General features: G+C 42.9%; 1 protein-coding gene across 1 annotated transcript in view; it reads left to right on the forward strand.

The window, feature by feature from the left end:
* The first annotated feature begins 4,701 nt into the window (after positions 1 to 4,701).
* The window catches only part of CHN2 (chimerin 2), a 325,693-nt gene continuing 309,146 nt past the window's right edge, over positions 4,702 to 21,248 (forward strand). The window contains exon 1 of the mRNA XM_068549225.1: positions 4,702 to 5,065. Within this exon, the coding sequence (XP_068405326.1) occupies positions 5,017 to 5,065 (49 nt within the window). The 5' untranslated portion in view covers positions 4,702 to 5,016. The remainder of the gene's footprint in view (positions 5,066 to 21,248) is intronic.

Consider the following 21,248-nt stretch of genomic DNA (forward strand, 5'->3'; position numbering starts at 1 on the left):
TCTGATTTTTTTTTTCTTTAGAAAGAAAAGCCCTCATTTTTCTTTTTCTCTCTCAATACCTCTCTCTCTCTCTCTTCCTCCCCCCTTCTCTCTCAAGTCAAAGAGGTTGTAGCTGACAACCGTGCCATAAGTGTGTGCCTGATCCTCCCAAGCTAAGTGGCAAACAGGGAAACTCAGTGTTACCCCCGGACCCCTCCGCATCTCAGATTCAGGAACACTTGTGCTTGCGGCATGTTACCACTAGGGGTCGCCAGCAGCAGGCGGTGTGAACTGGGACTTGGGTAGCCGAGGCGGCCTCCTTTGTCTGCACCCCAGGTGTGGACTCCTTTTGTTCAGAGGCTGGGCTGCTACCTGCGGCGTCTGAGCTCTCTGCTCCAGTCACCCAGCCCTGGGCTGCCTGCGCACCTCGTCGGAGGACATGCACAGTTTCTCAGCTTCTGCCTTTAGTTACACCTGACGTTATCCCGGAAGAGCCAGTGTTTTCTCTTTAACAGGACTAGGTATCTTTGCATTAGAAACACGGCTTAAACTGCAAAGGGAAATATTTCTCACTACAACAAAGAGTATATCTATGTTGAGAAATTAATGGCAAAAGGACCCCTTTTCTATAGTAGAGTATTTGCCGTAAAATATTTAAAGCTAGTTGACAAATAGCCCCACTCTTCTCCCGCGAAAGCTGGCCCCTGGATTAATCTTCAAAGTCAGGAATGTTTCATTCTATGCTTAGCACAGAGAAGAGGAATGACCTTCACAAACACCCCTGAGTGCCTGAAATGTGGGAGCCCAGCTCCAGCCACAATAGCCGCATGCACCCTTCAGTGTTTTCACGTCTGCCTTTAAACTTCAAAGGAAGGAACAGTAAAGCAAAAATAAACAAATTACAGTAACAGAAGAGCTACTCTGTAAACAATAAATTACAGGAGTTGTAACAGCTGGTGATGGGAGTGGGGGTGGGGAATGCAGACATTTGCTCCATGGAAATTTATTCTTGTTTTCACCATTTTAGTTTTTCTTGTTCACAGCAAAATAGTGGGTCCTTAACATGCCCGTCAACTTTTTTGTGCTCCAGATGCGTCACTCATCACCTAGCTGCTCAGTGGTCACAGCTACTGATGTGAAAATTAATTGGTGTACATGAGAACCGTTCATGGATTCATTTGTTCCTTGGTTTACTCACTTCTTCCACAGATATCCACTGAGCACCTATTGTGTGTAAAGCATGGTAGAGACTACAAAGGCCGGCCAGACAAGGATCCTACCCCCCAGGAAGCTTTTAATAAAGTAGGGAGGTCAAATATGTTCCACAATTGTGACCAAAGCAAGACAGAGCATCTGCCATTTGAGAGGTGCAGAGAAAAGACTGTAGGAATTCAACAGAAGGAGAGCCAATTTCTGGCTTGGGGTTCAGGGACGATTCCCCATTCTTCTTGAACCTTCACGGTCTGTAGGAGGTCCAGCAGGGAGGGACGGGAAAAGGCCAGTGCCGGCAGCCCCAACTGTTATGGGACGAGGTGAGGCAGGGTTACGTTTGTGAACAGTACAACAGGAAATATGTTTGGAAAGGGAAGGTGGGAAGGCTTTAAATGCTAAGCTAAGCATGAATGCTAAGTTAAAACAAAATGGTAATTTTTAAGCCTAAATAGACCAAGTTATCAACAAGACTCCTTTCATCCCATAAGTACTTTACTGTTTGAAGAAAGAAGGTAGAAATATCTTTAAAAAATCCCTACTTCTCAAACAGACTTAAGATCTTTGTAGCACCAATATTCCCCTTTTTACCAGCAGATAGGCATTACCTAGAAATAATGCCGTACATGAGTGAATAAAATACATGAATGAATTTTCTTATTGCTTCATTTAGAGGATGCTTTGGAAGGTCCACAAACAGGTTCCTGGGCCTACTGAGGAGGAGGTTAGCATCTTGTTTCCTCCACCTTCTGCTAATATATTGATATTAAACATTTTTGCAAGTAGCAACGAGCCATTAAGCCTCTGAAACTAAGTTGATAGTGAGTGATCGTGCCTGCTGAGTTTTCTCTGTTGGTTATGACTTTAACAATCCAAGTTACTGATTAACTTTCAGATTTTAGTTCTAAACCTAGAGCTTTCCTTTCGTTCTTCAAAATAATGGACTTCAGAGTTTCCATCCATCTCCTACCAATTAGCTAAGCCTCCCCAGTCATCCCATTTCTACTCAGCAAGCATGTTTGTTGGTCTTGTATTCTTCTGACCTCTGGACCCAGTAGAAAAAAATTATTTTCCATCTTATTCTACTTTTGTACAGCACAGAGTGCCTTGGGGTGATGCCTTCACAGCAAGTGTCCCTCTGTCCCTTCATCTGTCAGTTGGGAATAAAAAAATAATCTACTTCACAGGGCCATGCTTTACTTTCTCTAACTAAGGACTGTAAAGCTCTATGAGGGTAAATATTATCATCCAAACTGCAGAAATAGAATTTGACATCCCTTTGTGAGACTTCTGAGTGATGAAACCTGTTGCATATTTCTTGATTTGGGACAAGAAAGATACAAACATTGGGCCAAAGATGAGCATTTCCCCTGGTAGAACAAGTCACTGCTGATTAGTTATCTCCAGTTATCTCCGGATGCAATGGAGAAAGCAAAAGTTGTTCAAATCATAGATTCCATCTTTCAAGTAAAAAATTTACAGTCACTTATGGAGCACAAACTGTATGCCAGGTACACTGTGACTTTACACATCTCATGTCATTTAATCTTCACAATGCCCTACGTTATCAGGAGTTTGGTTGCGGGTGGAGAAACTGAACCTCAGCAAATGTGAGTAATTTGCTCAAGGTCACACAGCTAATAAGTGGCAGAACCAGAGTTTGAATCCAAGTGTTGTCTCCTTCAAAGCCCAGAGGGAGACAACGCTACTAGGTGACATAGCCAAGTCAGACAGTCCACCAGCTAAAGATCTGGAGGGATGCATAGATTACTAGTCAGAGAGGTAGATGATGCCTTTGATCAGAAGAACTCTGAAAAAAACAGGAAGTTCTATTCTGACAGAGAGGTCAAGGTTGTGATGGGCCATATGTCCTTGAAGGGCTCCACATTAAGCTGCATCAAGGCTGCATTACACAAAGAAGAAGAAAAATGGAACGGGGGCGGAGTGGAGGTGCTTGGGTCTCCATATACCAGGCTGGGACGTTTCAGGTTCCATGTAGATGAGCGTCAGGAGGACTCAGTCCAATGTGACTGCAGAGTGCTCCAGAGCCCTCAACTATTCTGCAAGCTGCATTAAAAAAAAAAAAAAAAGAGCCTTATTGGGAACATACACTGGGATGGCATCCTGGAGGGAATTAAAAAAAAATGTTTAAATCAACTAGAAAATGTGACATGGGTGCATACTGTGATTATTTACCATTTATTATTCACTGTGTGTTAGGTGCTTGGTTGAGGTGGACCCCCTAGGATTGGCTGCTGTTCCTGTGTCACTCCTGATAATTTTTAAATTGACTATGTCCTTTTAACCATGTTTTTAAAAATTGAACTACCACAACGTGAACACTTTCCACTTTGCTACATAATGAGAGTACTTTCATTCCTTTAATGTTTGCTTTTTCCTTTGAACTAAAAATTTTCTGTTCAAATTTCACAGTTTTCTGTGGCTTCAGGAATGAAAGAACCGATTACCCTGCTGGGAGCGTGAAATAGACTTTAAAAATCTGCATGATTTCCTCCCAGTGAAATTAATTTAGGTTTAAATACAGGAGTAAAGTACGCACCTTGTGCCAGAGTCTCTTTTTCTCACACACCTGAGTAGTTCCTTATCCAGAAAGGGCACAATTGGACCTGCTGCTACGTCTTAAGTCTTTTGTGAGGATCCTTTGCAAGACTGCAGTGTGAGAACCTCTTTTTCTTTGACACCCGGCTTTGTGTGGGCCTGATGACATATCTGGAACGTCTCTATTTCTTTGAAGGCCCATCTCAAAAGCCCAGTGGACCCGTCGGGCACAGTCCATGGCTGGGGTACTTAAGAGCAGCCGGATTGGCTTGCCGGGTGTTTTGAGGGTATTTTAGGAAACGCACCTTCTTGCAGGGCAGGAATCCTCAGCTCCAGAGCAACAAAGGACAATTTGGAGAGGGGTGGAAGGAGCACTCCACAGCCGCTCTGGCATCCCAGGCCCCCTTCCGCGTAGCATCGTGTCCTTAGTGACCCCGCCTTCGCCCTCTGGATCGTACCCCGGCTGTCTCGCTGCTCCCTAGTCCGGCCGGGCGTCGCGAGCCCCGCCACCTTCCCCCACGCCCCACACCCGGTCGCCCTCAAACCTTTGGAGCCGCGCTGCGCACCGCAGCCATGCTCGCCCCGCGCCCCCCAGCGGCCTCCCCGGCACCTCGGGGTCCGGCTCCCCGGGCCAGTGTCGCCCCGCCCTGCAGCCCACAGCCTCCCCCTCCAGCCCCCGTCGCAGGAGCTGTCAAGCCCGCGGCAGCTGAACCAGCCCCCGAGCTCCCGCGTCTCCTCTCCTTCCTTTGTGTGCGCGCGAGCGGAGTTGGGGCGGAGGGAGAAGGGGGAGGTCGCTCTGTCTGTCTGTCTCCCGCCGCCTTTGCCCGGGCAGCTTGAAGTGCCGCCGGCGAGGCGGGAGCCGGGGGGAGGGTGCGGGGAGCTGGCGGGGCGGCTCGGGGCCGCCCGGGCGCCCTGGTCCCAGCCGCGCGCTGGGGAGCGCGGACTGCAGCTGGGGCTCAGCTGGAGGCACGATTCGTCTGCTCCGGCCGCCCCTCGGCCTCCCTCCGCTCCCACCTACCCTCGACACTCGGAGAAAAGCGTGCGAAGGCGCCGAGAGTGACGGAAACCACAAATAAATAGCGGCGGCAGCAGCGCGTCATCTGGCGGAGCAGGAAGTGCAGGCAGAGTCCGGAGGCTGGTGCTTTCTGCGCGTCCCCAGGACTTTGCCATGGGCTGGGGGCCGCGGAGGCTGCGAGCTGCCGGGCCAGGACAGCGGCGGCGGCGTCCGCACCGGGGCTGAGCGAGCAGCGTCGCGCGGGGCGCGCGGAGATGGCAGCGTCCAGCAACTCCAGCCTGTCCGGCTCCTCGGTGTCCTCCGGTGAGTTCCAGCCCGTCGGGCGCGATTGCCCCGCTGGGTCTGTCGCCCGCTGCCCTCGCCCCGCATTCTGGGATGGAGAGATCCTACCTGTGGCCGTTTTGCCCGCTCTCCCGGGGTGAGGGCAGGCGACCGGTGTGACACTTGTTTGGCTGGCCAGCACCCTCGGTGCCCACAGCACCTTCGCGCCTGGCGTCTGACAGCGCAGAGGTGGGGGAGCGGGGCGCCCTTAGTGTGCAGACGCGGGGGTTCTGGGGATTTGGGGAGCAGCAGGCGAGAAGCGAACCGGGCAGGGGCGGGCTCGCACTTTCTGGCGCCGCTGGAACCCGGGCTGGCGGGGCGGGGAAGGTTAGGGTGACGCTGGGCGCCCCGACCCGCTGGCTGTGCGGTGCCCGCTCCGCTGGATGTCCAAATTCAAGGCAGGGGGGAGCAAACCCTCGCTTCTCGCAGACTTGATTTTCTTTGTTTGTTTCGGAAATTAGCTCCGTGGAGACACACGCTTGGGGTATGGGTTTGAGATAGAGGTAATTCTCTTTCTGGTTCTGATCGAAGCGAGTTAGGGGACGCGAGGTCGAGCCCAGCCTCTGACAATTTGCCCGTTTTCAAGTGTGCGTGTGTGTGTGTGTGTGTGTGTGTGTGTGTGTGTGTGTGTGACTTTCCTCTGTGGCCTCTTGGAATACGTTCTGCGATTTTACTTTCCAGGCATACATTTTTTTTTTTTTTCCCAAGTGCGGCTGAGGAAGGAAGGGCTTCTTTCAGCTTTTCTACGTTGAACAGCGGGTCTAATTGAAGAGAAAAAATTGCTAATGAATCTGAAGGAGTAGGAATCAATAGAAGCAGACGCACTGGATTCTGAGTATGACAGGTTTCTAATCAGGATGATGCATTAGGTAGAATTCTTCTACCTCGCTAGTCATTGAAAACTTTAATGACAAACCCTAAAGGGTTAGCTGATAAGACATTTAGTGTAGTTCACAGTATTCAGGGGTCAAGAAGGTCTTGAAGTCCTAATGGAAATGCTTAATATATCAATATTGTATTAATTCCTATTGTGTGTGTGTTTTAAATTATTACCCAAAAATTAAACTCAAAGGAAGAAACACTTTGTTGGAGGCATTGGACAGCAAGCCAAGCATTAAGGAACCATATCTCTAGATATGTGACTAATTAAATCATAAATGCAAGGTGATTTGACTAAGGTGCAGTTGTGACGTGGAACAAGGTGATCACTTGAAAGCCATTTATTATCTTTTTTGGCAGGTTTTAGTTCCAGGGAAATAGCACTTCCTTTCTTGATCACTGCCAACTAATGAAAAGCACAGTGTTGTTATGTGTACGATGTAGTTGAAGTTTCTGGTAGTAGCAACCAATGGGACAGAACAGTCATATCTTATTAAGAGCAGCAACAAGTTGACCGCCTGTGGTTTTAATTCTGAGAACTCAGCAAATGCTACAGCGTATTTTTAGTACCCCCAAACCACTGCTGCTGCTTTTCAATTCATTTTGGTTGACTAACATTGAATTTAAAACACAGTGATGTTAGCTTATGATTAGCATATGGTTATCCCTCTCCGAAAATGGCCCACAAGAAAATGAATTGGTGGGGGAGAGGTGACGAAGGGAAAGAAGAAAGGATAAAGGACAATAAGGCAGTGTTATCACATGATTTACTGATGGTATAAATTACAGGTGCTGTGGCATCTGAATTTTCAGATCTTGATGAAAGATCTCCTTAAGCTTAAGGAATGTTATTGAAAAACCTAACTCAGCCTTAGGAAGAATACATGGGTTTGAAGCAGCACAGTATAAGCTTTAGATGATGTTAATTGCTTTGTAGATATAATAGAGATGCTTGTGATGGTTCTCTTTTCTGCGTTAGTTACCACTGTTTTAAATCCTAATGAAAACTGGAAAATTATGCAAAAGCTTAAATTCAAAAAGTGGGCAGAGGTATATTTTTTGGTATGACTCAACCATGGGCCATGAGCTTATATTGGCTAATTCACTAATTAATCAGGCACTTGGTCTTGAAAAATTTGAGAGGCAGAATTCTCTTTTTAAGCTCACTTACCATCGTGTGGATCATGAATAATTCAGGTGACACAAGCAATTCACACCTGTGGGAGGTGTTGAGCAGGAAAGAATAGAGCCTGTTTGTGGTGGCAGCTGGGTTCTCTCAGACAAAGGCCAGAGTCTGAAAAATTAGGACACTCCATCAATCTATTAATCACCGTTTTGGAGGGCCTACTATGTGCCAGGCAGTAAGTTATAAGCCTCAGATTCAAGGAGGTTAAGTGAGGAAGATAATTTAAAGGATTCCTTCTAATTCTGAAGTTCTGGGATTATTGTTCTTGAGTTTGGCTCCAGCAGTGGGTAACTTGGGGTAAGTTATTTAACTTCTCCAAGCCTCAATTTCCTCATCGATAAATGAGACTGATGCTAATAGTAGGAACTATTTCGTAAGAATGTCGGGGGGATTAAGTGAGATAATGTGTATAGAGCGTTTAGCACAGGGTGTGGCACTTAATAAGTGCTTGGTGTGAATAAAGTTTGTTCCTTGGAGGAATGAAAAAGAAAGCTCTCACTGACTCAGACTTTAGGTACAAAAATAAGTCCAACACACATCAAACCTGCCTCTTACATTGCATGTTAAGTTTGGTCTTGAGGTTTGAGCTCCATTAAACAAGCATTTATTAAGTTTCTTTTAGGTTTCAGGCATAATCCCAAGTGTATGGAATAGAAAAATGCATCAAGATCCTTTCCCTCTCCATCCAGCAGCAGAGATGGACAAGCAAATAGCAATCTATTTTCCATTTTGATAAAATAAATTATGGGGAGGAGAGTGCAGGGAAGAGAGTGATGACCTCAGTTGTGAGGGGTCAGTAGGGGTGACATATGAGTTGAGCCTTGAAGGATGAGTGGAATGTTTTCAAAAAGCAGAGTGTGGGAAAGGCATTTCAGGAAGAGGTAAGATCTTAGGCAAAGGTCTGGAGATAGGGAAGTTCATTGCCTAATTTTCAACTCCCTTCTTAGGACTATTGACCCATTTTCTTGGTGGTTCCTCTTCTCTGGACAGTTGTGCTTATAGGCCCATCAGCAGCCTCATGCACAGAGCTACCAGATCACTCACTTTTGGTGCCGATATAGGACGCTTTCTTTCTGCTCAGGCAGCAATGGGTTTAATGGCACAGCTCTCCAACACCTTAGGACATACTTGGGCAATTGAGCCCTGAGAAAGGAATGGTTGATTCTGTAGTGTCCAGGATATGGAGAGGTGAACTTGAATAGAATACCATGGGTTAAACCTCTCTTAGAGGAATAGCCGTGGGAGGTTTAGGTTTGGATGGATTTGTGTGAAGAGTAAAAATCTAATAATTTACTCATATTAAGCTCAAAATTATTTGATTTTCCTGAGAATATGTTCTTACCTGCTGTTGTTGGACCACATCACCCAAGCATCTCATTTATTCTACATTACCAGCTGAGACACAACAGATGAAATAATCAAGTTAAAATTAATTTTTAAATACATTTTCTGAGAACTCTTTAGAAATTTGTTTCTGAAGTATTCAATTATGTGTAAAAGAAATTGCTTTGCCTTTGTTTTAATGATAACTGCTGGTGATTATATTTCACAGTCACCTAGATTGGCAGGAAGGTTTGATTACCTGTATTATTTTAAATCGGGGGAGAAAAATCCCTATCCTTAAGTTTTTCATCTAGCCTGTGGTACTTGATTATATTCTGAAATAAACAGTGGTTGACTTGCAAAATACTTTTCTTAATAATCATGAATTAGATTTGCTTTTATAATTGAAATAAGAACTTTTTGCATATTAGTCATGTGATCACCAAATGGATAATTTCACACAGTAACGAAAAAAATCAACTCAAGTAAAGTAATAGATAAAGAAGCTATGAGATGTTTTCCAGTAACTGAACAAAGTAAAAAATTAAGTAATAAAGGGACTCCCAGGATAAGAAGTTGTTAAGATTTTGGGAACATAAACATTACTGTATTATAGAAATGAAATCGACAGGGACTTTTGAAATTAAAATGCAAATAGAAAAAGGTAAAAATCAGTGTTATGTGCAGAGTCATTGAAACCTTAATTGGGAAAAGAACATTCCTGAATGGATTGAGAGATTTATTTTTCCAGATTCTATACAACAGTAATTGTGTGCCAGGTAAGTAATGCCATTTTCTGCTTGATCCTAGAAATGATAAATAGGAATTTTCATTACTTGTTATTGGCGAGTCACAACCAGCGGCATATACAAATCTTTCACATTCCTAGATGCAGAAGGCAAAATTGAACTATAGTAATGCTGCCAAGACTTATATATGTGTAATTAGAAACTCCATGGATCCAATACTACAAAGCAGGGTATCTTTGTTGAAACAGACACTCACACTGAGAAGTCTTCTAGTCGTTTAGACTTCAGAAAGAGTCAATTATGTGTAAGCAAAATATCTTTACCTTTGTTTCAGTGATAACTGCTGGCAATTGAATTTCAATCACCTAGAACGGCAGGAAGATTTGATCACCTTTATTTGAAATCGTGTGCACAAAAAAATTGCAATTTCAAAAACACTGCAAATATTTTTAAATCACAAAGCTAAAAGTTAATTCCCTGAGAGAAATCATTCACTCAGATGAAGAATATTGTTTTTTGCTGTTTTTTCTGGTGACCTTTCCACAGCTTATTTTAACTTATTAGATTTTCACTGTACTTTGTGGTACCTGAGTTGAACCCAGTGATATAAAATCTGAGAGAAAAGGAGGCTCTTCTTAATCATGACAGCTTGTTTGCAGTGTTTGACAAAGGCCCACTGATTTGTGTACTTTTGTTAAAACGCCAGATGCCCCCCCCCCAACTCCCACTAACCCTATGAAGAGTTTTGAATGACCTTGACATTTGTTCAACTTTTGGGGGATGCAAACCCCAGGTATTTTCTGAGGCCAGTCTCTGTGGGGTTTAACTGAGCAATGTGTTCTTTGCGCTGCCTCCTGGGGCTTGGCCCGAGTGTCAGTCCTGCTGAGGGCCGTCTGCTGCTCTGCAGGGTCTCCTGTTTTCACACAATGGTGAAAATAACCGGACATGAGGATTGGAAAACCTATACATGAGCAGTGTCATCTTGGTATGGTTTGGGAAAGCGTTTTCTGCCAGAACGTTAAGATTCCTGCCAAGATAGTTAGATATAAAGAAAGAGAAAGGAACTGAGTGATAGACATAAGATTAATAGCACCTAGCTATCACTCACCCATGATTTATCTTTTATGAATGTATTCACATTTCATGGCTCCTAAAATATGTCATTGAATTTTCAAAATTAATGGCTGGCTTGCCTTCCTCCCTCCCTCCCTTCCTCCCTCCCTCCCTCCCTCTCTCTCTCTCTCTCTCTTTCTCTCTCTCTCTCTTTCTTTCTTTTTCTTTCTTTCTTTCTTTCTTTCTTCCTTCCTTCCTTCCTTCCTTCCTTCCTTCCTTCCTTCCTTCCTTCCTTCCTTTCTTTCTTTCTTTCTTTCTTTCTTTCTCCCTTTTGCTTTTCTCATCAGTTATTACGTTGGTCAGATTTCTATTTAGAGATGTTTTCAGAAACCCTGCCTTTGGTCTACTTTACTGTTAATAGTTTCCCAGTCCTCCAAGCACCTTGCTGCTTCTCCTTCCACTTGCTCAGTGGGAAAGGCAGCTACTGTTCTGCTTCTCGCATGGATTCTGGTCAGAGCGTCAAGATGGATGCCTCCATCTCTGGTGCAGGCTGGTGGGTGTGACAGAACACACTCATGTGTCTCAAAGTTACTAACGAAAGCAGAGGTTTATTTAAAATTTCCATGGTTAGAGGAAAACCCAGTTGGAATGTGCTGAACCCACATGCAGTCTGCTCTGCCAGGGGACCTGTATGGCTGTCCACTGGGGTCTGAGGCTGAAGATGGCATGTGTGCACTGGGGGAGAGCCATCCACCAGCTGCTTGTGCAAATAACCTGCTTCTTCCCTCATTTATTACTAATTGAACACCTTCGTGGGGACCAATCTTCTAATATAGTCTTTACAGTATGGCCTAATGACAGCATGGCCTTGCTTCAACAGTTTGGCCTGTCAAAGTCACCCAACTTCAGCCCATTCACAGTATCACCTCCACAGTTTAAAGTGTTATTTTCAATCATCCAATGTCTGAGTTCCCATAGACATTCTCTAAGAAAGGTGTTCACTTAATAACCTTATTTAAAATGTCATCACCACCTCAGGTCAGAGGGGACATTGATCAGATTCCTGGAATTGAGATATCGCCCACTCACTGTGCAGGCCGCCAATCACCCCATGCCTTTGGTGGGCCTGTGGAGGAGAGCATTTTGTCGAGGGGAGAGGCTGGATGCCAGTTGCCTGGCAGAATCAAATAGATCTGAATTGATACAGCCACTATGGAGAACAGTATGGAGGTTCCTTAAAAAACTAAAAATAGAACTACCATATGACCCAACAATCCCACTACTGGGCATATACCCTGAGAAAACCATAATTCAAAAAGACACATGCACCCCAATGTTCATTGCGGCACTATTTACAATAACCAGGTCATGGAAGCAACCTAAATGTCCATCAACAGATGAATGGATAAATAAAGAAGATGTGGTATATATACATATATATACATATATATATATATATATACATGCATACATACATACATACATACATATACACACACACAATGGAATAATACTAACTCATAAAAAGGAACGAAATTGGGTCATTTGTAGAGATGTGGAAGGAGTCTGTCATACAGAGTGAAGTAAGTCAGAAAGAGAGAAACCAATATCATATATTAATGCATACATGTGGAATTTAGAAAAATGGTACTGAATAACCTATTTGCAGGGCAGGAATAGAGATGCAGATGTGGAGAATGGATGGGTGGACACAGGGGAAGGGGAGGGTGGGATGAACTGGGAGATTAGGATTGACATATATACACTACAATGTGTAAAATAGATAGCTAGTGGGAACCTGCTATATAGCACAGGGAGCTCAGCTCTGTGCTCTGTGATGACCTAGATGGGTGGGATGGGGGGTGGGTGGGAGGGAGGTCCAAGAGGGAGGGGATATATGTATACATATAGCTGATTCACTTCGTTGTACAGCAGAAACTAACACAACATTGTAAAGCAATTATACTCCAATGTAAAAAAAAAAAAAAAAATCAAACAGATCTGGAGAAACAGTCTGCTTCCTTGAGCTGGGGAGAGATCCCACCTTCTGAAATGTGTCTTCGTTAGATGTCTAGATGTCGTAGGAAGAGCCCTAAACGTGGAATCAGAAGATTCCGGACATTTAAACCTTTAACCAGGATATTTAAACCCTTAGCCAGGGCACCTACACCTTTTACCAAAGCTCTTAAATCCTCTGTCAGAGCCCTTAAGCCCTTAACCAGGACCCTTAAACCATTAACCAAGGCCCTTGAACCCTTTACCAAGGCTCCTAAACCCTTAACATAGGCACTTTAACCAGATACTTAACCAAACCAACTAACTAGATATGTGGTCTTTGGTGAAGGTAGCCCCTCTGAGCCTTAAATGCCTCGCTGCAAACTGCAGTTGTGAGAGTCTGTTTCTGGAGCTGAGATGAGCATCGACAGAGGTGATAGAAGCATCCCCTCTGCAGACCTGGCCAGCATGCCTGCTTATTAGAGGCCAATTCTCTTTTCCCTCTCTCCTTCCCTTACTGTCTCTGAGCCTCAGTTCTCTTGGCTGTAAACCAGAAATAGCGATATCTGACGAATTTATCCCATGGGGTTGTTATTCCTGAAGTACTGTTTGGGAAAATGCATAGTAAACTGTAAAAGCAACTAACACTACTGAATGGCTGCTACGTGTCATTCTGTTTACATTATCTCACACAATTCTCGCAATGTTTCTCTGAGGTAGACATTATATCCCATTTTGTAAACAAAGAAGTAGGTTCAGAGAGGGATGGGGCTTGGATTTGAGGTGATAGGTTTAGAGCAAAGTCTTCCTAATTTCAAAGATCATGCTTTTCCCTCTTGAAACATAAGGGGTTGGTTCGTTTCTATCTATTTACAAAGTTGCTGACATTAGAGTTTACCGCTGAAATCCATGCTCATGGTTGACAGAGAAAATACAGTTACATACTTGTGCTCTATTTTGTTGCCCTCAGTAGTTAGCCAGACCCTCACCTCAGTCTGACCAAAGCTTATTCTCACCAGCGATACGAACTGGGAGGTGTTACCAAGTCATTACTCTTCAGAGTGAACACGCAGGATATTGGACTTGTGAGTATCTATACTTGAGAATAGTCTTGCAAGGTGAAGGGTGTATAGGTATCCATTGTACTATTCTTGCAACTTTTCTAAAGGTTTGAAAATTTTCTCAGTGAAAGAAAAAAATGAGGCAAAAAAATAAAAGTATTACTTAGCATTCAGTTGATTTTCTTCACTGGCATTTCAAAAGCGTTCCATTTTGTGTGAGCATATCAAGTCCTGTTATCATCTCATGAAACTCCCAGATTCTGAATCCTCAGGCAACAGAATATCTATTCCTTAGCGAAAAGCATAAAGGAGCTGAAATTACAGAAGCAGTTCAGGCAGAACACACGCAACAATTTCTACCTGAGAATTGTTTTTTTTTTTTCTCCCTACCTGGGTCGACTTGACATTTCACTGTAGGTTTGGACCAAGGAGGGACCTTGGAGGTTGTTTAGAAGATGCCAGCATAGTATAAGCAAGAGAATCAGGGTCCAAGGAACTCCGGGAACTGCCCAGTGCCGCTCAGCTAGTTGGTGGTGGGGCTAGAGCTGAACTGTAGTCTAGGACCCATGTTTCCAGAACATCGTTCTCCATCCTCCTTCCTGGCTCATCCTAAAGAGTAGTATCATCCTTGGAGAACTTCTCGCAGATGTTTTTTCTGTCTGGCTTCATACAGGCTGTTCTATTTAATTATTTAATATTTTCAACAAAGAAGTCATAAAGTGCTTTGTATGTTAAATGGGCCTTAGAACTCAAGGCTGTTGTGTCAACAGAGACAGAGACTTAAGTGATCTGGTGTCTGCCCTAACTATATATAGCTATGCTGTCCAATACGGTAACCACGAGCCACATGTAGCTATTTAAATTTAAATTAAAAACATTCATTTCCTTAGTTGTAGTAGGCACATTTCAAGGGCTCAGTAGTACACATGGTACTACTGTGGTAGCTAGTGGCTACCATATTAAGGCCACGCAGAAATAGAACATTTCCACCATTCTGCAAAAGATTCTATTGGGCAACACTGGTAGACAGGGTATGAAGTTCTAAGACAGGGACTTTACTAACGTAAAATTAATTAGCTAAGGATAGAAAATTTGGTAAAATGTTCTCCCATTCTTGTGTTTGCTCCTTGTGCTGCTTGGGTTGGATTTTACTAATTTTGCAAATTGGCTTTTCGTAAGTAATTTTTTCATAACTTTGAGGCAAACTGTGGAATGACAGCTAGAATATAATGTTGGGGAGAGTAATTAAAATGTTGATAAACACTGCTAGTCCTGAAGTTTGATTCAAGCTTTATAAAAAATGGTCTGTAGTTTCCTTAATGGCAGCTCCACTTCTTTTTGAAATAAACCCACAGTGAGTTGTAATTTCACCCTCAAAGAGGAAAAAATGCCATATCCAGAAGAAGTTTGGATCTTATAATTGCATTTCTTCCCCAAAATTATAAAGAAAATAGGGAAATTGTGAATGTGTGGACTGAGGTTGCTAGTGGCATATCTAAGCTATGCTATTTAAAAGATTTTCTGCCAACTTGGCCATCAGCAAACCATTTGCCTAGAAGTATTTTGCTTCTGCAAAAGCCCACATACAGGGCAAAGAAAATGCACTGGTTTTTGGAAAATAGTTAGCTTTTGGAATTTTCAGCACATTTAATTGGGGGGAAATGCGTGCATATAAGATGCAGGAACATTACAGTTCCTACGAAAAGGAAGCCGCCTTCCTCCTTGAACTTCTGTTACCATCTTCAAGTGGAACAAAAAAATGAAAAGGTGGAGGGTATCTATCAAGTGTCAAGCAACTGTCAAGAAAGACGTGGATGTTGAGGCCACTGGCCTCAGAAACCACACTAGCCAGAAGCCTGTGGCATGAATGCTTGTTCTTTATTGACATAACTCAGATCACAAATTTCAGGCAGTATGAATCACAGAATCACTTGGGTGATAACCTTACGTAGTTCTTTTCTCTTCAGAGGCCCAGTACCTAGATTTCATCATGCCCCATCATTGCCCTCTACCCTCAGTCCTGGCTGAACACTATCTTCTTCAAGGAAAGGAAACCTAGCACTTCTTAGTTATTTCACATAATGCCACTCTAACAATGTAAAGTGCTTTTTCTTAAATAATTTTGCTTCCAAGGAATAAACCTGAGAAAGATCAATTTTGGGGCAGCAAGTAAGCAGGAAGCAGGGAGCATGGTTTTGGGTGTAAATCTTCTGCAGCATCTACTAGAGTGTGAGGGCTGCAACACTGACCTGTAAGGGTCTTCTCGAGAGCTAGACCTGCACTGCCCAATATGGCAGCCACCTGGACAATTTAGCCCTTGAAATGTGGCTAGTCTGAGATGGGCTGCAAGCTAAAATACACACCAGAATTGAAGACTTCGTACAAAACCAAAAGAATGTAAAATGTCTCATGAATAACTTTGTTATATTGATTATATGTTGAAATGATAACATTTTTTGGATATTAGGTTAAAGAAAACATATTTTAAGAAACTTATTTAAAAATGTTTAATGTAGCTGCCAGAATATTTAAAATTACCTATGTGGCTCACATTACATTTGGATTAGACAGCACTGGTCTGGACAACTCCAGTGAGAATATTCTAGCCTTTCTCACAGAATCTACCGTACAAAACCTGCTGCTTGGCTCAGTGGCTCTCATGGTTGCCGTCCTGTCCACTTTCCAAGCCAGAAACTTACCCTCCCCCCACCCCCCCAGGTCCAGTTCAGCCCTGATTCTTAAGTCCCTGTTTTGGATTAGTCTCAGACACTGAGAGACATCCTTCATTTTTCTGGGTCTGTACAGTGACTTTGAAATGAAATACTATAGAGAGGGACAGACTGGGAGTTTCATCAGATTCTTGTTTATATAGGTTTTGTGCTTTGTTTTTTGTTTATTTTTGGTTTTTGCTTCACGATAGTTCTAGACTTTACATATTTACTTGTGAGTTTTACGTATACCCCTCTTTCCAAAGAAAGCCTGCCGTGCGATAATTCTATGAAGTTGGAAAGAGAAGCTGAGAGAATAAGGAACACATTTTCTCTTGACCTGAAGCTTCTTGCCATGAGTATGCCTATGTGTATACACGCGTGTACACACGTGGTATATGTCTGTATGTGTGTGTTTATGTGTATATGTATACACAGAAAGCCAAAGTGGATTGGGTTTCAAACAAAAGTTATTTCCCGCCAAATGTATGTTAATATCAAGGGAAGTGAAAAGTCAAGCCTAGCATTACTTTCGGTAATGAAAAAATTCACTTGGGATTTTGCTAATGATGTGTAGATATTAATACACATAATTTGGCTGCCTAATATTGATTTAAGTTGCTCATTCAAATTCATTTTATTACAGAAGAATTAGCCATTTTGTTCTACAGTGTTTGTCCCTGCAGACAGTGAGACTGTAAAACCGTGTTTATTGGGTAAATAATACTATTTTGCTGACTTTCACATGCAAAGAGAGCATTATGATGGCTCCTTCAGGAAGTGCTGTGAGCAGTTAGGTTCTCATTGGGGGTCTGGTGAGTTCAATCCTGGTGTCCTCTGGTTACCTCCCTCCTGATCCATATCTAGGGTTGAAGGTACTGTCAGTAACCTGGGCACAGAGGGTTTTTTTCTTATGTGATGTTACTATGCCTGAGGGTTGAACTTTGTCCCTGTGAGAGTGCTATGCTTGTTTTAAGCAACCAAACTAACCCACGTGCTTTTTTTTTTTTTTTTTTTTTTTTTAAAGCAAATGTGAGTTCTTCCTCAGAGGAAAAAGCAATTGACAGTGGCTTTGTCAACTCTCTTGGAATAATATCAGGTTCAGATTAGGAGCATAACCACAGCAAATCCTAGGGAATTATGAACGGAAGACATGATTTAGAACTAGACAATGTAATTTGTCACAAGAACATAATAATTGCCACCGTACTTATTTGGTTCTATATTCTAACCCCAGGAATAACATTAAGGGGTATTTTGTAAAAATGCACAGCAGTCTTTCAGGGAAGAGATGCCCTGCAGATATCTTATTTTTCATAAATAACTGAGCGTAAGCCTGTCATTCAGGAATTCATGTAAACATGTTTCTGAGAGCATATGTAGTTCTAGCTTGTGCTTCTTATAGTAATGAGTTCCATCCATTTTCTGTCCTCAGAGTGGACTTGTATTTCTTTTTATTGCTTTAAATGTAACTCCCTGAAACTCATTTTTAACATCCATTCTTAGGCTTTGTAAATAAATGTGGGTTCATTTGAACCCTGGGCTTCAAGGGTGATGTGTCATGTATCACTTGCTGTGAAGTTGGGGATCTGGCCCAAACACTAGCACCAACGGCTGTGTTAACTTGGCCCCCTCTGAATTTCCATTTTCTCATCCATAAAATGGGCTAATAATACTTGTTGTGAGGATCAGATGGGAACATGTCTGTGAAAGAAACTTGAAAATTGAAAATTTGTGAACAAAACATAAAAATCTCTGGTCCCATGAAGTTCCCATTCTAATAGATGCTCCATAGGTTCCTTTCCTGGGTGATAAGTTGATCATCCAGAGTTCATGATCATCTAATATAACTGGAAAAACCTCTTCTAAATATATTATTTTGCTCTTCTTCAACAGCCTTTCAAAATCTTGAAGCGTAATCCCACCAGTTTAGAATTTCTCCACTCAGTGTGAGACTTCACTGTGCCTCCCATATTCCCATAAACATTTTAAACGAGCCTGGACAAATCTCTCATCCATAAGGCACATCACTGTTTATACTTTCCAATCCAGAGGAGTGGCTCTTTTATAAATCAAATTTGACGTAATAATCAATATAGGCAAATGAATATCTGTAATAGATGTGCAAGTTACAAAGCACAGCAAGGTAACTCACATAAGGAGAGCTACCGCCCAACCTAAAACACTTTGTTCCCTTGCATCTTCCTGGGTTCTCTTCTCCCTTCTCCCTTCCCTCCCCCACCCTCTTTCTTCCTTTCTCTCTCTTCTTTCTTTCTTTCTTCCCTTCCTTCCTTCCTTCTTTCTTTCTTTTTCGTTTTTTTTTTAATTGGAGTAAAATTGCTTTACAATGTTGTGTTAGTTTCTGCTGTACAATGAAGTGAATCAGCTAGATGTATACTTATATCCCCTCCCTCTTGGACCTCCCTCCCATCCCCCCCCCATCCCACCCATCTAGGTCATCACAGAGGACTGAGCTGAGCTCCCTGTGCTATACAGCAGGTTCCCACTAGCTATCTATTTTACACATGGTAGAGTATTTATGTCAAATCTAATCTCCCAGTTCGTCCCACCCTCCCCTTCCCCACTGTGTCCTCCCTCCAAAGTAACCACTACTTTGAATTTCCTGCTTATTATTCCCTTGGTTTTCTTTCTTTAAATGATTTTATCACATATCACTAAAATACATGCTCCATGATGGTGGACATTTTTTGTCTGTTTTGTTCAGTCAATCCCCAGTGCCTAGAACTGTGTCTGGCATGTAGTAGGCACTCAGTAACTAGTTGTTGAGTAAATGAATATGTCAGTATCCCAAGTCTATCAAAGGAATGCCGCTATAGTCCCTCTTTTATCTCTTGTATGTAAATCAGTTCTGTAAGTGATGTAAATTCCATCACTGTTTCACATTAGCTGCATTCCTTTAATGATTTTTAGAAAATTAGTATTTTTTAAACTGATAATATAGATTATTTGCATTTAGTTGCAATAGGAGACTCCCAGAAAAATTACATAGACTTTTCTGAACCAGGACTTCTTTTTAAACTTGATTTGTAGTTCACAAGCATTTTTCAGGTGTGAATAGTGAACACTCAAGAACATAAGTAGTAAAGCTAGCATTCAACAGGGAGAGCTATAGAGAAATTTGTTTTAAATGGATAAAATATACGTGCTACAACAAGGATGAACCTTGAAAACATTATACTAAGTGAAAGAAGCCAGCTAAGAAAGACCACATACTGTATGATTCCACTTATGTGAAATGTCCAGAGTAGGCAAATCATAGCGACAGAAAGTCGATTAGTTATTTCCTCCTGCTGGGAGTGTTGGAGGGAAACCAGAGTGACTACTAATGGGTATGGCTTTCTTTTGGGGGTGATGAAATTGTTCTAAAATTGATTGTGATAATGGTTGCACCTGTGTGTGATTACACTAAAAGTCATTGAATTGTACACTTTTAAAGAGGTGAATTGTAGGTGTGTGAATTATATCTCAGTAAACCCATTATTTAAAAGAAGCCAAAGAAATTAATAGAGTAGGCATGAGAGGGTGAAAAGACTGGAATATACTTGATCTTTAAGTATCCTATCTGGAAAGGATGCTTGTAATCAGATAGGAGGCATTGACTCCAATATTCACTGATATCTTTATCAACACATGGAGGTACCTCTCCTCTTCCCATTATTGTTTGCACATTCATCTTTTTCTGCTGCCAGCCTCCGATCTCATGTAAAGGTTCCACAGAAAGGTGTTCTCTGTGGCTGGTTCGCAGGGTCAGCTCCGCCTGCACTAGGCAGATACCTCCTTCCCCAGTGTCCCCTAAAGGCCATGGTGTCCTCCCTCCTCTGGCTGAAAAATGAGGGACAGCAGCAGGTCTCTGCTGATCCTGGACAAAGCAATTAATGCATTTCTCATGACTAGTTAATTAGATTTTTATGCAGCTTTTCAAGCCCTGGGCACAGCTCTTATGCCCTCCAAGTGGAACGGCGGTCATCTGGGAACCAAGTTTCCCACTGTGTACGTGGTGCTGCTGAGTGTTATCAGTGCGGTGATGCCGCTCTTCCTCTCTTCCATGCCCCACTAGATGGATGCATGTGCAAACGTTTCCAAGGGTATCATCTGTTGGCTCTTTTGTTGTTTCTAATCAAAGAGCTGACACCCTTTGATCATGTCAGATCACAGTACTGTGCTGTAAATACTTTGTTAGGAAGACTAAAATATTACACGGGTACAGCTGTCTCAGCTGTTCTGATAGTGCTTACTTTCACCCTGAACAAGTAAAGAAAAATGCGTTTGATCAGATCAGATGTAAAATATGAATATTACAAATATGAAATTTTCTAGAACCACATATAGTTCACTACAATGAATCCAGTCAATAAGCATTTTAACAAGACCTGTTGGTTTTGAGTACCAGGTTGTTGTAGAAATCCTCCTTTCCCAACAAGTTTAGAGTCTCCTAGAGCAAGATAGACTTCCCGTTGGTTGGAGGAATATCTGGCTCTGGTGGGGAGCTCATGGAGATAGAGACTGGCATCTTTGGGGAGCAGAGTCCCTGGGTCGTCAGTTTCATGGGCAGGCTTCAATCTTCAAAGGCTTGTATGAATTTATAGGATGACTGGCTCCCCTTCAACCTGTTCATGGCCTGTCCTCTTTCTTTCTCCCCATGGGAGAGCTAAGATGGGTACCCACACAAAATCCACATAAATACCCATTCATGGGAGTGTGAAGGCAAAGCAAGTACCGAAACGTCTTCCTTAGTTCTTTCCTTAAGGTCCCATTTGCAGTATTTTCTTGGCACCCAGAGGAGGAAGTGGGTATGGGCTACAGTGGATTTGTTGTTCTGTGTTCTCCCTCAGGGGAAATCTGGCTGCCCTGGGTCCCCTGCGACAACGTGGGCAAGGTATTGTGCCTTGTGCTGGCCTCTGCAGCTGCCCTCACGTCTCACCCCAGGTGTGGATTTTATACATTGGTCCTTCTACTTGCTAATGTCCCTGGCCAAGCTTTCCCTAACAAAAGACACTGTCCCTGGGCCATCCTGGGCGTGTAATTTTTCTCATGCTGACACCACCACGCCTAACGCATTCACACTTCCTAACTTCCTGACTAGGACATTCCAGGGCGTGATTATTGCATGGGTTAGGATGCTTCTGCAGAAAACCCCCAAAGAAGTGGGAGATAGGGATACTATACACCGTGGCATTCCACTCTTTCTGC

The sequence above is a fragment of the Eschrichtius robustus genome, chromosome 8, assembly GCF_028021215.1.
Source record: "Eschrichtius robustus isolate mEscRob2 chromosome 8, mEscRob2.pri, whole genome shotgun sequence".
NCBI lineage: Eukaryota > Metazoa > Chordata > Mammalia > Artiodactyla > Eschrichtiidae > Eschrichtius > Eschrichtius robustus.